The following is a 17,452-nucleotide window of genomic DNA, read 5'->3' on the forward strand; positions in this document are numbered from 1 at the left end:
AGAAATCAGCACTGGGAACATACAGGATTTTTGAGCAGGAAATTGCCAAAGAAAATATCTATGATAATTGTAGAGGAAACTCTTTGTTGTTTGAGGCCAGGACGGGAGTTTTGTGGACTGACATATAGAGTCAGGTACCACAAGATAGACACGTTGTGCGTTGCGTGCGGAGAGGAGGAGGAAATGGCTGAACACTTCATACTTTTCTATAAAGGGCTTCACCCTACAGTGGAAAGCAGTGGGGCTGATTTATCCAAGGCATTGGGGTTTAAGGACAGTGAAGGGAAAGTAGATTTTAAGCGGGTAGAAGTAACCAAGCAAAGGTTATCTGATTGGTGGTTAAAATCAACACAAGTGTAAAATTTCATAATTCATGGCTAGGTGGCTTGAACCCCCGCACGATTTAAAGGATTCAGCCGTATCCATCCATCCATATGCCTAGAGCAGGTGTCCATGGAGTCTGCTTAAAAGCAACAGCTGCGCAACGACACAATTGCAATTAGGAGCAACAACAGGAGGCCCCAAAAATAGATCTCTCGCACCACAAATACACTGGCAACGTACACAGGCCAATTTTCCCTATATCCTATGGCAATTTTTGCAAAAATTTCGCACAGCTTCAATGCACTTTTTTTTCATGTAATGACCTTAAGTGTTAGAAAAATACATCGCTTTGAAAACAATAATTGCGCCATTCTGCCGTTAGAAAAAAACACTTAAGCTCAGCCTTGAAGGTATGACGCGATAGTGTTATAGGGTTATGTTGATATACAGTGCAGTCCACTTATAACGATACCACATATAACGATATATCGGTTATAACGATGGGTCGACATGAGAGTGTCATTTTATGCATTAGGTCTATGGGGAAAAAAACCTTTATAACGATAGGTTATTCACCGCATATCGGATATAACGATCAAAATATTGCCATCCAGATGGCTTTTTCGGTGCAAAATAATCGTAACATTTGCGTCGCTAAGTTCCCTGAAACGAACGATGTCGAGACGAGGCGATGTTTACCTCCGTAAGTTCGTATCTGCTGCCATTACCACGCTGCGCGTCCCGCACCGCCCGCGCACCGGAGAGTACTTGAGCAGGCGCAGCGCGCCACAAGATGGCGCTAGCTGCTTCATGCGCGTCAGTCACAGTCGCTCCGAAAGAGAGAGAAAGAAAAAAAAAAGCGACAAGCAAAGCGACGCGGTGGCACCCGTGCCGCACCCAGTCTTTCTCTCTCGCGATAGCAGGCTGACGCTACTGAAGCAGCGTGCAACCAACGGTACAACCCAGTTCAAAGATGGCGCCGACAAAGCGTAAAGCTGTGTCGCTTGACACGAAGATGGATATTTTGCAGGACTCTCAATGCGGCTTCAAGGTGAGCGCCCTCGTGAAGAAGTATGAGCTCGCCCAGTCGACGATATCAACCATCTTTAAAACGGGGAGCACCGCGATTGTGAAGGCAGGAGCTATCAGCGGCCATGCCGATCAGCGGAAAAGGGTTAGAGACCCTTTGTACGCCGATGTTGAAGAGGCGCTTTACCAGTGGTTCATCACAACCCGTGCGCATAATGTGCCTATTAGAGGGCCAACACTTGCCACCAAAGCGAAAAACTTCGCTTTTCTTCTGGGACGGCCAAATTTTGAGCCTGGGGGAGGCTGGATTCAGTGCTTTAAAGAGCGACACGGAATCGTTTACAAAAACGTGGTAGGGGAAGCGGCGTCTTTGGACACAGAGGCAAAGCAGCAGTGGCTGCAGACAAAGCTGCCCTGCGTGCTGGAGCGCTACGCGGAGAAGGACATATATAATTGCGACGAAACTGCTCTGTTTTTTCAAATGTTGCCGTCGAAGACTCACGCTCTTAAAGGAGATCGATGCCCCGGCAGGAAGCACTCGAAATTTAGGGTGATCGTGTTGCTGTGCGTTAGCATGGACGGGAGCCATCGTCTCAAGCCTTTCATGATCGAGCGATCAGAGAAGCCAACGTGCTTTAAGAATCAGCACATCCCGGTCCGCTATCGCAGCAACAAGAAGGCGTGGATGACCCGCGACCTGTTCGAAGAATGACTGCTCGAGTTCGACAGTTTAATTGAAGGCCAAGGAAGAAAAGTAGTGTTGCTACTTGGCAACTGTAGCGCACACAGCGTTAACCTGAAGCTAGCATCTGTCGAATTGATGTTTCTGCCTTCGAATACTACGGCAGGCCTTCAGCCGTTGGACGCCGGCGTGATCGCCAACTTTAAAGTCCTGTATCGGCGGCGCATGCTGGAGTGGCTAATTTTAGCCATTGACCGCGCAGCTCCTGGCACGTCGGATCATGCAGACGGGCCCCAATGCTGCCAGCACCAAAAGCGATGACGCCGATCATGGCACTGACGACGGCACTGCCGATGATGGATATCGTGAAGAATGGGAGCCTTAATGCTATCATATCATTATTCACTCCTAAATTATTCAAAGCAAAATCCTATTCACTTAAAACAAAAAAAAAAACGCTATTTGCACACTTCTAGAAGAGACATAAAAGGGCCAAGCACTGACCGGTGCTTGAATGCCTCCTGGCTCCTGGCCCATGCCGCAGAGGCCGTGGGGAGGGTAGCCCCGTCCGCAGAGAATTGGGCCGGCCGCGCCGGAGGCTGCTCTTTGTTGACGAGGTGCAGCTGCTGCCGCGCAGGAAGTGCACCGTCTGTGGCACAAGTGGATCCACCGGTACAGCCACCGGCTGGCTGAGATGCGCCGCAGGTTTCTCAGCGTAAAACGTCGCGGCACCTGGAAACACGTGCAGTCTTTGAAACAGGAAGAAATTTGCACCATAAGGCATGTGGCCTTGTTCACAGCTTCTTGAACACACACACACCAGGAAAAGGTGTCAATGTGTATGTTTTAGTCACAGATGGTTGAACTTTCCAAATTAACACCAGAAGTTCAGTAATAAATGGAACTTGCGAGGCTACTGGACAACCTCTGTTCGAACCGGTGATGTCCAAAGAAAAACTCAATGCAGTAAGCGCTCAAAACATGCAGTTAGCCCTGTAGCAAACAGCTTGAAGAGAAAACATGGCACTATGGCCCGAGTGCTGTCCCAGTGTTCTTTGCTGCAATGACGTCTAGACGGAAACTTGCCTAGCTCAACTTTTTTCTCTAAATGCAAGAATACCGCACATGCAGTGCAAAAGCTCCAATATACAGCCCAACAAATGTTGAAGCAGGCACCGCAGTCAAAAATATGTTGCACACAAATCTAGTAGTAGGTCAGGTTTTCCAAGAAGTCTAAGTGTCCTGATAAAACACTGCTATTCTACCTAGCATGTTTGCACAATGTGCTAAGCTGCCCTTCACTCTCTGCTTGCCCCAACTCTCGGCACTGGTGCCATTTGGACTGGTGCCTTCCATTTGCTCCACAATGACACCTACCTGAACTCATGACACTTGTTGCAGCAGCAGCCTCAGTGTCTCGAGGCTTTACAGCACTTTGCTCTTGAACTTGCAGCGTCTGCAAATGAAGAAAAGATGGAGCTCTGGGTTGTGAGGAAACCACTGCACACACAATGTCCTCAACATTTCTGCCCTTCACATCTGCCACAATAACGAAGCAGACCAAAGAGAAAAAGAACAAATGCTGCTTCACAGATAAGTCATTAGAATTTACATCAAGCTGACATCAGAGCACCAACCCTACACTGTGCTGTACAAAAAATGCAAAACTCCACGTTAACCTGCAACAGCATATGCCATACAAAAGTCATCAGCTGTGAAAAAAAAAAAAATGAGCTAGCACAAGATAAAATAGAACATTCAAGACAGATAGAACACAAGATAGAATTGCAACATTCAAGGTGTGCGTATGATGCATCGATTAACTTCACAAATTTATAAATCTTCGAAGCGTGATTGAACAATCTGCTTTAATTATTGCACACACTGTGCCTTCAGCTCCCCTTGGCAAACAATATTACATCTGTGTCTACCCTAGATGTTGAGATATCGACATACTGAGACAGTTAGAGGTGTCCAAAATTTTCAAGCCGTTATTTCTTCTGCTCCTGCACAAATTCACCCAAACGATCTTAATTAAACATGATCAAAATACTGATTTTCCAAACGAAAAAAAACTAGTAGAGTTAGAGAATAATAGGTGTAGATTCCAGAAATATTTTTTCAAAATAGATTTTTGCGTCATTTTTTCATCCCAGAGAGCAGTGTCCCACTTCAAACCATGCACGAGTGCGCAGTTTAAACCATGATAGAGTATGTACTGCCTCCCACTTTATTAAAGGGACACTGAGGAGAAATTGAAGTTGGCTTGTATCGACAGAATAGCAGCTCCTGATCACAAAAACGCCACTCTTACTGAAAACAAAGCTCTTGTAATGTAGAAAATAGCAAGAATCAAAATACAGGTGCCGCCGCCACAGGCCAATCTCGCAAGTACAAGCATGATGACTTTCTAGGACAAGAGGCGCCACCCCGAGGAATTTTCCTTACTTCATGGAAGCCACGAATCTCTGAGGCTAGCAAAGGAAGGTTGCGCACCGCACCGCTAGCCGTCAGAAATCACGGAGTCTGCGTTTACGTCACGTATCACGTCACTCCGTTCTGTGACGTCATAAGAGTTCTCCGTGTCGTCATAAGAGTTCTCGAGCTTGAATCAGAGCGGCGGGAAAAACTTTCTCAACTTCGAATCCAAATTTCTTTTAAATAAATGCATCTTTCGCGCCCGGACAAGCGCCAACAAATCCATGAAATGCCGAAGTATCAGATTTTGCTAACAAAAAAAAAATGATAGAGTTCTCCTCAGTGTCCCTTTAAAGTGCTCCTGGAAGGTTCTGTCTTGTATCCCGCCAGATGAAAACAGGTTGCGACCCTCGTTACATTTTCTCAAGAACACTTCTTTGGTGTTAGCCCTATCACAGAGGGCTACGTGTGATTAACATGAGATGTGGGCTTGCTTCTAAACTTCAAATTTGTTTTTTAACTGGATTACAGTATTAACATAACACTATTAAAAGAACTTTATTACTTGTTTCTATTTGAAAAAATTGGCAGTGGCTTAGCTCGGCTATGCCAGGATATAAGTAGCAAAAGCTAAGGCATAGCTTGGTTAGCCTTGGTTAATCTTGATTGCGAGTCCAGGTTAGTCTGGTTGTCTGGCCAGTTGTTGTCACGTGGTTGGTCAAGTGGTGCGGTGCGAGCACGGTGGGAATGCGAGCACGGCAGGAATGCGAGCACGGCGAAACTACGAGTTCGTAGCCAATACAAAACCGAAAGGTTTAATGGTGGCATTATAAAGGCAAGCTCAACAACAGTGCTTGCTTGCTAAGTATAAAGACATAGCATGAACAAATAAAAACAGGCTTCAGTTCTTTCTTAGTCAATAAGTGGCCACAATAATGACCTTGCTTTGTCTGCCTCATATATTTTTAAAATACTGTGAAAGGGCAATTTCGAACACCTGTTACAACATGGCTGCCAAGTGCATTCAATCATGAACCTAAACTACCTTTGGTTGCCTATCCAAGAGTTTCTCAAGGGTGCTTTCCGTTTTTCGAAGACCAAAAACACCTCTTAACGGACTTATAAAAATAATGAATGCTAGTCTAGAGTAAACAGAACATGTCCAGGTTACTTTATAGTTTTATTGTTTTTGGTTAGCGGACAGGGTACAAATTTCTATCGCTGTGCTCCGTAGAAAAAAAAGTTTTTCTCTGTCTGTATTTCGCCCAACAAATGATAACTGCGGTGGCCAGGTGAGTAGGTGTGCCAACTGCTGGGGCACGAAGCACAGTTGTTCACTGCCCCTCCGCTTCACGACATCAAAAGTGGAGCTGCAGTCAGGGGTCTGTCGCAAAGTTTAATCGTTGTGCAATATTGGTGCCACTTAATCCCACTATCCCGTGCCCATTTATATAGCAAATACGACCTACAAATGACATTTACAATAGAAAAAAGCTGACTTAGATGATCTAATTCAAATTCTTTTGGATTCAGTCCTCGGAAAGCCTGAAGTCAATTGATCCATGAAGTCCTGCAGCGTTTGGTTCGTAAGCATAAGCAGGCAAAAATTAAGTGCTCATGCAGTTCGCAATGGCACAGAGTTTAGATCAGTGAACTGTGTGGCCAAGGTTAGAACGGAAACAGGTCAAAACCACCAGCTAAGTATGTAAGGTGCAAATAGCTTGAAAGGGCTACACTTAGACCTTCATCAGGACTAACTTATACTTCCCGTATTATTTTGAGTAGAGGAAGGTATATGCATGTTTTCTAAGAAAACTTCACTCTGAGCAACAAACTAGTTTTGAGGAGTGTGAAACACCGCTGATAAAAGTTGACCTCTGCATCACTTGAGATTTCAGTTTTTCATTGCGCTCGTGGATGCTGAAGTTGCAACTGCAAAAACCATTCTTGAAATGGAGGTGTTGAAAACAAGATGTTCGGCAATGCTTATTTGACTCACTGAAATAGCTATGGTAAAGATCGTGATGCGTATCTGCTTCAGCAGGGTGGACAGCTGAGCTAGTTGTTGCATTCTTCACAACACTGCAGCACTAAAGAAAAAATCTGCTTGCAGTACAAAAGAAAACAGGCTGGACTTAAGCCTTAACCCACGTCTGTAAAATCATTGCTTTAGACAAGAAACAACTGCACTGTTAAGTAGCTCATGTAGCGACGAAATGTTTACAACGCGATAAAAGAAAAAAGGCAATGACACTCATGGTGATATGCATCATAAGCACTAGCTATTCAGACGTAATTACATTTAAGGCCCATGCATTCATTTTTGGTACCACTCAAGAAGGCTGCTTCAGCCTCCTTTGGCTGCCAGTGTATGGGGACTGAAGATTGAAGCTACGTTATGGGGAGGTTGTGGTCGTTGTTTTAGATGCACCACTGCAACAACGCTCTGACCACAGCGCCAATTTCAGCATCATGAAGTGGAGAAGCAGCGAACTACTCGGGTGCGTCCAGGCACTGTTACATTACTAGCTGTTTCTTTAGACACACAAGCAAGCCTTTGACAGGTGCACATGGTAAAATTGCCGAGATCACAAGAGTGTCTGATGCATCCCCATAAAGCACATCAACTGCGCCTAGAAAAATGCAGTTGCTGGAGGACTCATCCCAAATGTGCTGCAATGAATTAAATCGGAAGAATGAGGTGATATGAGTGATGCACAATGAATGTGCAAAGTAACGAGGGAGCCACAACAAATATGGTGTGGTGAACATGGTGCAACGCCTGCAGTGAAATAAATACGATGGAACGAACAAAGTGCAGCAAATGACACAGCAAGTGAAGTGAACTGAGTGCAGAGAACGATGTGCGCAGAATAGTGCACCGAATAAACACAAAACTCACCACTGAGGGGGTCACCTGGTGTGGCCTGCCTTCCAGGAGCTCGGGCGTGTTAGCCTGCTGCTGCCGGCTGGGCACCCCTTCCTCGCGCTTCGCCCTGCTGGCACACATAGAATGGCACCAGAGTCAATGACTGTCACATGTGTTTGCTCTGCAGAACATTTCATCAGCACCGCTGAAACTGTAGACTCTAGCAGTGAAAAGTTCTCTGTATCAGCACTTCCAACCATCGACACTCTGCTGACCTAAATATTTCAACTTTTCTACAGTTTTTTTTTCTTTTCCTGCTTTGGCATGATAAGAATACCCCACTGGTGATGGAATGCAATTTTGTAAGCCCTAACATTGCATGCATTCTTTCTACCATTTTTATATTCAAGCCTTTCTCCCGTGCAGTTTCAGTTTACAGATGACAGGGACACCTGGCTTTTGATCCAGTCCCATCATCGCTGTGGCGCGGGCGTGAATGATCAAAGGCACAAAACGAAATCGCTACATAGACAGTGTTGTACGAGATGTATGGATTGGCTTCGAGGCATGTTTCTGCCAATGTGTTTTTCTAGTTGCCTACAGTTTAAAAACGCAGTTTCTAGGTTCCAATAGACGAGGACTGTGTAGGAGTAAAGTGGCTGCCAAGGAAGCCTTCTTTCTTGGATGCTGCCTCCTTTCTACTAACAGCTGCTCAGGCAGACAGAGCCGTAGCCTGCGACCAAGCATGAGAACCCTAAAGCCTTGTGAAATAAAGAAGCACGCTGCCCTTACCAGAACAATGCACATTTTTTTCACATGTGCTTCCCGGCTGCTATGTTTCCTACTTAGCGAGTTCTTTTTCCTAGCAGTCCCATGAAAAACATAACAGCAGGGTTCTACTATAGCTACTGTAGCCAATGCTAGGTTTCTCATTTGTGAGCGTATATTTATAAATGAAGTCTATTTCTGCAATACCTTCCCCTTTGCAGATCCCATAGACTTGTTCCGGAGGGTACATTCTGTGTACTACGTATCTTAAAAATTAGGTATGCAAAAGGCATGAGGCTGAATTTTTTTTTTTAGCATCAAAGAAACCAGGTCGGAGCAAGGACCCATCCAAGAAGTGAAAATTCAATGATGCGCAAGAAGCTTGTGTTCCCTTGCCACAATCTCTGTAAATGAGAGAAACAATAGAGTTCCACCCGAAACAAAGAACATAACCTTCAAGGTGGTGCTCTCATAGCTGGGAGAAAAATTATGTTGATCTGTAACATGTATCACCAAAACTCCTTTATGGTCTGCAGGACAGCAGTGCAATCTTGAGTGGCCTATAGCATTTTGCCACAAGGTCCAGTCCACTTCTTCAAAGCAGAGGAACTGGACAAACTTCACAAGTACGAGAGTGGATGGTGATGATTGAGATATGACAGAGGTCTCAATTAACACTCCTTGATCAGATTTATCAAGATGAAAGCTTTTTTTTTGCGCCTAATAACACATGGCTGCACCTTTTACCTTTGTGCCGTAATGCAATGGATTATTTTATGTCTAGTCTTTTCGATCGTTTGAAATCACCGGTAAGGATTCAATTCCAATTCTGGTACTAGTGTATCTCCCTGCCACCGAATGGGCAAACCGTCGTGTGGCCTATCTGCCTCATGTGAAGCTATTTTAGATCTGATGTTTTTGTTAAACCTTAAACAAGCTGTTTGTGAACACACCAGAGGGTCATCTGTTCTAGACTGATTCTTTGTTAGTCAAGCCTTTTCCGAATGAGTGCTTGATGTTGAACCAGGAATCTCAGATCACCGTCTTTTATACTTTTTTTCTGCTTCGCCTGTTGCTTCCGGGATGAGTCCAGTTAAAATGATACAGGACTATGTTTGTGCTGATGATAATGCAATTATCGGCACCTTACAATCGCTGCTAAGCAGCTCTTGCGGAAATGACGTTCATTGTTTATGGCATCACTTTAAGAACGCAGTGCAGTACTGTACTGAACATTTTATTCCACTTAGAAAATGTTCACATCAACTGTACCAATCCTTGGGTAAGTCGAGAAATTGTTCAACTGAAACGCAAAGTGAAGCGATGTAGGAAGAAAAAGATATCTTCCTTACAACAGTTCCAACTGCTAAAACAGAAACTTGCTTTCAAGTTAAAATCAGCGATGTTTCATTATTTTAACATGACGCTCCCCGAATTGATCAAAAGTAATCCCCGAAAATTTCGGAATTTTTTAGGTCTAAAGAATGAGCAGTTGAGTAAAGTTTGAATTAATGATGACGTGACCGAATGCACAATGATTGAAGAAGATTTTAACTTTTACTTTCAAAGCGTTTTTCTGACTGAGGGGGCAACCACAACTAGAATTCAAAGTGAAGATCCTGGTAACATACCGGTTATTTCTGTGAATGGTGTTTCGTCCATGCTGCGTAAACTTGACAATAAAAAAGTTCTGGTCCTGATGGCCTTGCAAATGCTTTTCCTAAATGTTTAGCAGCACAATTATCCGAGTTTTTAATGCAGATATATCAAGTTTCCTTACTTTCTGGTGAAGTACCGCAGGACTGGAAAATGGCCTGCATTGTAACAAACCATAAAAAAGGAGATAAGCTAACTATTTCTAACTACTGACCAATTTAGATCACTTCTTCTCGTTGTAAGTTAATAGAACACAGTCTCTGGTTACCTTAATTTGTTTCTAGCTGAAAATAACATTTTATCTCCTTTGCGACACGGCATCAGAAAGGGTATGTCCACTGTGATGCAGTTAGTTACTACGGTTAATCAATTCCAAGTTGTTCTTAATAAATCAGGGCAGGTTGATGTTCTTTTTAGACTTTCACAAGGCTTTTGATACAGTTTCTTATAGTAAACTCTTTAATAAACTAGATAGTATTGGCACTCCTACTTACCTTGTTAATTGGATTTGTGCTTATCTTAAACATAGGAAACAATATGTTGAGGTTAGTGGCTCCGCATCTAACGAGCTTCCAGTTACTTCAGGCATACCCCAAGGGATCCGCGTCTTGGGGCCGCTGCTTTTCCTAATCTACGTAAATAATCTGTCGGTTTCTATCCCTGAGAATGTCTCGTTAATGCTTTTTGCTGACGATTGCATACCTTTAGGACAATAAATGGACAGAATGATCACTACATCTTGCAAAATGCACTTTTTGCTGTTCATCAATGGTGTGTAAAATGAGATACGCAATTAAACCTTGATAAAACTGCCCTTTGCAAATTCCACGTAAAAAACATTTTAGTTCTTTCTCTTACAGCCTGCTAAATAATTTATTCTTTAACTCATGACTTAACATGGACTTCCAACATTGCAGACATTTGCTCCTCGTCTTTTTCTAAGCTTTGCCACTTAAGGCGGAAGCTTAAAGATGCCCCATGCAAAGCCGAACTCCTTACATACACAACATTTAATAGGCCCAATTAGAGTTCGTTTCGGTTTTACGGGATCCATTCATAAAGGAAGACATATATCGGATAGAGCTGGTGCAAAGGAAAGCGGTTAGGTTTATTTAAAACAAATACAGGAGGTTAGACTCACAAGACTAATGAAAGCCAATCATATTCCATTACTTGAAGTATGCAGAAATATTTCCCGTCTATTGTTTATGCATAACCTTTTAACACGTAAATTAAACATACCCCACCCCACAATTCTCAAACAATTGTCGCACCGAACACACCATTCACGAATTCACTTGCTCAACCCCATTTTTGCAAGGAGTGACTTCTTCAAGCACAGGTTTTTTCCACAGACTATTTCCGACTGGAACTCTCTTCCCGAGGACATTTTCCAGTCCTCCAATTTCAGTAAAGCTCTCAAGAAGCATTTTCTTGAGTGCATGAGTGTTGTATTGTTTTTTTTTTTCGCTTACTGATTGTAACCGCATGTATACCATTGGTATTTGTCATGTTAAAAGCCTTGTAATGCTCCTCCTGCATGGGCCAATATATTGGCCTGCAGTATTTTGAAATAAACAAATAAATCAGACTGTGCATGTTAATTGCAGCAGCTGTTCTGAATGGCATAAAAATGTTTCACATGTTTCAATAAATTTGTAGCAGCTGCAAAAATTTCTTCACGGAACAAAGTGGAGTGCATTGGTGTATATACGGCCTCTGTCAGAGATCTTCGGGCCACATGACCTGCTTTTTTGCAGCATAGTGGAGCATTCACAGCATCACTGAAGAACAAAAAGCCTTGAAAGCCTGCGACAAGGGTGCGTCTTGCCTTGCACAAGTTTACAGCTTGGTGGATGCCTCAAATGCTTTACTACAGCGCTCAAAGCAAACCCTGCGGCCTCAAGAGTTTTGATGGGGGTGAACCTGCAGGATATTAGCAGCTATTGAAAGAGCCGGATAAGGTTGTCACCATCTCATGTAGTCATATTGCAAAATAACTACCTAAACAAACTGAATTCAATTGCAGGTTCTTGCCATGCCACCTTGGTGATGTGGATAGTGTGGTGCAGTGATGAAGGCATTCTGAACTTTCTACGCTTCCCTTCTGCTAGTGCTGTGGCTCAGAGTCAGCCGAACCCTGATCTGAAAGCCAGGCTGGCCAACATGTAGCAGAATGAGTCAGTTGAAGCCACTGATGCCTTCATCCATGGACCCCCCTGGAAATTTGGACAAAAATTTTTTTTCACTAGAGGTAAAACGTTGATTAGCACACTCAGAAGCGCCATTCCGGATTGCGAGCAAACGATGGATGCTCTACAATGGCTGGAAAAGAAGCTGGAGTAAACAAAATAATACAGAAACAGTTCCCGAAGGCACTATTTTTCCACTGCGCAAGTCACAAATTAAATCTCATCATCAACGATTTGAACGACGTCTGAAAATTCGAAACGCAATTGGGATAATCAAACAAACCCCAGACTTCTTCCGCGAGAGCGTGCTCCGGAGAAAATTGGTGGCCAACATTCCGATGCTGTGTGAGACAAGATGGTCTGCAAAATACAAGTCTGTTGGGGTCTTCTCTCAGCATTACATGGCCATAGTCGAAGCACTCGAGGAGCTCGCGTCCACAGAATCATGCTCGAACGCTGCAACTAGACAACGAGCTCGCATCCTCTACTGCGCAACAACAAGCTCATCTTTCATCGTCTGCTTGCACATTGTAGCGAAGTACAGCACTCGGCTCGAACTAGTTACGAACGTTCTGCAAGGTGTATCCATGGACTGTGCAAGACCACATCACTGAGCTGCAACGTATTTTTCGTGGCCACCAGACAAACGCTGTAGAGGAGTTCTGTGACGTCATCAATGCAGCAAGGAAGGCAGCCAATCACTTAAATGTGGTGATATCTGTACCAAGACAAGTCTCTCGTCAGGCCCACAGAGACAACTGCGGCATTCAGTCGCCGGAGGAATGCTACCGTGTGACAACATATGTGCCGTACTTGGACTCTCTCAATGATTCTTTAGCTCGCCGCTTTTCTGAAAGCAATGAGAGGAGCTTCAAACTTCTCCAGCTGCATCCATCGAAAATGAAGCACTTGAGCCGTGTTGAGTTTCCTGCCTTGGCTGAAGAACTCCTATGCTTTTACGGCATCGACAACTTCAAGGAAGAGGCAATCTCTTCGTACGAGATGTTGTACAAAGAAACTGGGGACCCATCAGCAATAACTTACTGCGAGCTTCTACATCAGGCGAAGACATTCTTCCCTGCTGTTGCAAAAGCCATTGAGGTGGCTCTGACTTTGCCAGTTACTACCTGTACGGTCGAACGCTCCTTCAGTACAATGAGAAAAGTGGAGACCTGGCTACGCTCAACGATGACAAACGACTGGCTGAACGGCCTTTGCATGATGAGTGTCCACCGAGAGCATGTAATGAAGCACAGAAATGAATTTATCACCCGTGTCAACACGCTATTCGCCCTGAAAAATACGAGGCGTCTACAGTTGCTGTTCAAGGAAGACTGATTGAGTGACTCTAGTTGCGTGTTTGTGAACCTATTGCGCTGCGTGCTGGTCATCAATTCGGGTGAGTCGAGAACCCACATGCAACAAGACTGAGCACTCTTCTCCACGAAGTACCAGTATCTTTTTGCATTTTTTATTAATTTTAATTGTTTGTTTGTTAATAAACTCCATTGTATCTCGCCAAACCACACATTAATTTGCTGTTGTAATTTTTCTTTCATGTGTGTATTTTACTTATTTACTTATAAATAAATAAATAAATAGACTCCGAAAATAGTGCCTTTTTGCTGCGAACATACCGCTGCCCACCCCCTCCGGCGCCAACAACGAGCCCCCCCCCCCCCCCTACAAAAACTTGCCTTCATCTTCCTTCAAGGACAACGATGTCTCTTGTATAATTTCACTGAACTGCCTCTCAAACATGCACTTTCAACTCTGCATCTTGTGACCTCACCTCACATGCTGTGTCAAAGCACTTGCAATCAAACAGACCTTCTCCGTGTTGCCGATTCCACTGAGTCAAAATCCATTCTTTTACCATGATGCAAACTCCAAAGGAGCTCCCAAAACGTCAAACACAGGCATGAAGACACGCTGGCCATTAACAACATGCTGACCCCTAACAAACAGTTCCATGTTCATGCGAGTCTTGCATCCTTTGGTAGAGGTGGCAGTCGCAGAGAGGTCAGAAAAGGCTACAGCTTTCTAACAATTCCCCCTCCCTCCTTGCCTTACAGGTATAGCTGGATACAAGTCAAGAATGAAGTAACAAAATGCCCTTCAATGGAGGATCTCCAGCCATCGGTGTCTGCTGATTGTCATTGACTTAGCGGGCACTCCTATAAAACCTGTTGGTGCCACATCGCAAGGGGCTGGCAGGTGCAAGTGTTAAACCGCGGATCAACCATATTAGCCACAACATCATGACAATTTGTCAATGTTACTGCCAGGAGGATATCCTTCGAGGCTTATCTGCTGCATAGTTTATTGGCTGTAGCCTACTACATATACAGTTGAGCCCATTTATATTGAACATGAGCGTCACGCAGCGTTCGTTCATTATATCCCGAAGTTTGTAGTAAGTGGACCACAGCTTTAAAGACAGTTGCTTGTCAAAACACAAAATTTTTTCTTTGCGAAAAAGTCCGTGCTGGACATTTGTTTTTGCAGCGCAGATCCGATGGGGGTAGAGATGCGAAGTGCTGAAAAAAACGGGCAAATTCCGGAAAAAAACTGGTTTTTTTCCGTTTTTTTTCAGAGCACTTGGAAAAATTAGTCAAAATTTCTGCAGAGAAAAAATGTACAGAAATAAAGTTTACGCAACACACAGTGCCGAATGCGAAACCGAAATGCCGATCGACGGCTGAGTAATCGCCATCGTTACCACATAATGTCAGCTCCGCCGTCGGCGAAGCTTCGTCAGCTGGATACAGTTTCTCTTGTTTTGGTGCTTGTTTTGTCCTCTTTTGGCTTTCCTTCGCATCCGTGTGCAAACTGTTGCAGAAATCCTCATTTAGATCCGTGTTGGAGTGAATTCTGCAATGGTACGGCCACTTTCCAACGTGTGGATGCACTTCACGGTCGGGGAGACCATTGGCGGGAAATGGGGACCCGCAGTCTGTAAGTACTGCAACAGCAGCTATGCTTTTCCCAATGCCACGCGCCTTTCTGGGCACATTGCTCAGTGCGTGAAATTCCCAAGAGAGGAAGTGACACCACGAAGCCGCTCTCGCAGCCCTTCATGTAGCAGTCGTAGTTCAAGCGAAGCTCATGGCGTAGTAAACAGCACAGCGAGCAGTGCAGCGTCAGCGAGTGGAAGGGTGACTCGGTTCGTCGACACGATGACACCTCAAGCGCAGAAGAACGCCGATAAAGCGCTGGCTAAGGCGATATACTGTTACGGTGTGGGATGCCACGGGGTGGCCACGGGCCCGCCCAGAGAAATATAGCAGCAGTACGGAGGAGAGCCGGCGAAGCACGACCGGCGGCGGCCAAGCTTTCTCGTTCTATCTCCCTCGTGCTAGAGCCGCGCGCTCGCCGCTCGCCGCTCGCGCTCGCTCTCCGCCTCTTCTTTTATTCCCGTATCACCTTTCCACCGGGGGGGGGGGAGGGGGGGGGGGGCGGGGCAGAGAAGTCAGGCCGTGATTTGATGCAGGGTTTCCTGGGGCGATGCAATGTGGGCTCGCAGATAGGAAACGGTCACACTCTTCGTTGAATTCGAAGTGTGTGAGCTGGGCGAAGGTGTCTGCAGTCGCCGAAGAAGGTCCCACACCGGTTAGGCTAACTTCAGGGAGTTTTATGCATATTGAGCGGCGATCTGTTTATGGGACTGCATTGCGTGGGGAAGGCATGGAGCCAGCAGGCGACGACGGCACTGATGAGGACCCGGTAGCCAAGTCGGAGTCACCGCAGGCGCCGTAGACATATCGCTTCATGTTTGAAACATGCTCTGGGAAAATGTGGTGCACACCGCATGGTCGATGCTCTGGCAGGTCTTCGAGGCGGTATGTCACGGGGCCGAGTTGGGCAACGACACGGTAAGGGCCGCGGTATCGGGGCAAGAGCTTTGCGGCACGGCCAGTCGCACGGATGGTGCGGCGAACGAGGACCAAGTCACCGGGCCGGAAGGGGGGATGTGGTGGTGCTGCCGCGTTGGCCGCTTGCACACGCGCGTGAGCCGTGAGGAGGTTGCGCTGGGCGTCGAGGCGGGCGGAATGAAGTCGTTGAGCAGATTCAGTTGGTGACGCAGTAGGATGGGGAAGGCCCAACTGCGCGTCGAGAGGGATGGAGGGCGTTCTGCCATAGACGACTGAGAACGGCGTCACATGCGTTGTTTCTTGCGCTGCAGTGTTGACTGCAAAAGCTGCAGCAGAAACAAAACGATCCCAGTTTGTGTGGGACGGAGCGACGTAGGATGCGAGTATATCCGTGAGGGTACGGTTAACACGCTCCACGAGGCCATTGCACTGCGGATGATTGACGGATGTAGTGGAATGCGCAATGCCGAAGGAGCGGAGGGCTCGCTCGAATTCATGGGACATAAAGCAGCTCCCACGGTCCGTGATGAGGCGCCGGGGAACACCGTGCCGAAGAACGAGATGCTGTTCCACAAACGCGACGGCATGAGCGGACGACGTGTCTGGAACGGGCAGTGCTTCGACCCACTTGGAGAAGTAGTCGATCGCAACCAGAACATACCGGTTGCCGGCACGCGTCTTCGGAAACGGGCCCAAATGATCCAGTCCAACCAGCTCGAAAGGTGAACTTGGTGGCGGAAAAGCCTGCGGGGGTGGCTTGGTTACACCTGTGGACGGTTTTCTGTACTGGCATGTCTGGCAGGACGCCACGTGTTCCTTGACATCTCTGGACATATTAGGCCACCAAAACCGCTCCGACACTCGTGCGTAGGTCTTGCCGCGACCAAGGTGACCAGCCGTGGGAGCGTCGTGTAAGCCGCGCAAGATTTTCGACCGCAGTGTTGCCGGCACAACTGGCAACCAGACGGGTGGTCGACCACGGAGCCGCTTCACATGACACAAGAGGTCGTCCTTCATTCGATAGACCCGGCGTAGTTGGCGGAGGCCTGCGCCGGCGGCGGTGCTAAGGGAGTGGATTGTGGCAGCAATGGCGGGATCTTGCGTTTGTGCAGTCCTCAGGTCCGTCAAAGCCGTCACGGAACAAGGGTGGCGAGAAAGGAAATCGGCATCTTGATGGGCAGAGCCGCGCCGATGCACTATTGTGAAATTGTACTCTTGAAGTTGCAGGGACCAGCGTGCAATCTTGGCATTCAAATGTTTGGCGGACTGCAGCCAAGTGAGAGCGCTATTGTCCGTGACTATGGTGAAGTGACGGCCGTACAGGTAGGGACGGAACTTCTCGACGGCCCAGACAACGGCGAGGCACTCGAGTTCGGAAGAATGGCGGCGGCGCTCAACGTCGGAAAGCTGGCGGCTGGCATAAGCTAGGACTTTGTGGTCACCAGACTCGTCTTCTTGCAGGAGGACAGCGCCGAGCCCATCTTGGCTGGCATCCGTGTGGAGGACGATGGGGGCCGATTCGTCGTAATGGGCCAATGTAGGAGGCTCGAGGAGGGCGTGCTTGACGTCAAGAAACGCGAGCTGTTGGGCCTGCGTCCAACTCCACGGTGCATTCTTCTTCAGCAGGGCGGTCAATGGA

General features: G+C 46.3%; 1 protein-coding gene across 2 annotated transcripts in view; it reads right to left on the reverse strand.

Annotated features, from left to right (window-relative positions):
• Nucleotides 1-17,452, reverse strand: part of LOC144103214 (uncharacterized) — a 64,066-nt gene that overhangs the window by 8,508 nt on the left and 38,106 nt on the right. For both annotated transcript variants that reach the window (XM_077635987.1, XM_077635986.1), the window contains exons 8-10: nucleotides 7,356-7,449; nucleotides 3,413-3,491; nucleotides 2,540-2,767 (exon numbers count right to left, since the gene is read on the reverse strand). In XM_077635987.1, the coding sequence (XP_077492113.1) occupies nucleotides 2,540-2,767; nucleotides 3,413-3,491; nucleotides 7,356-7,449 (401 nt within the window). The remainder of the gene's footprint in view (nucleotides 1-2,539; nucleotides 2,768-3,412; nucleotides 3,492-7,355; nucleotides 7,450-17,452) is intronic.

This window comes from Amblyomma americanum, chromosome 9 (genome assembly GCF_052857255.1).
Source record: "Amblyomma americanum isolate KBUSLIRL-KWMA chromosome 9, ASM5285725v1, whole genome shotgun sequence".
NCBI lineage: Eukaryota > Metazoa > Arthropoda > Arachnida > Ixodida > Ixodidae > Amblyomma > Amblyomma americanum.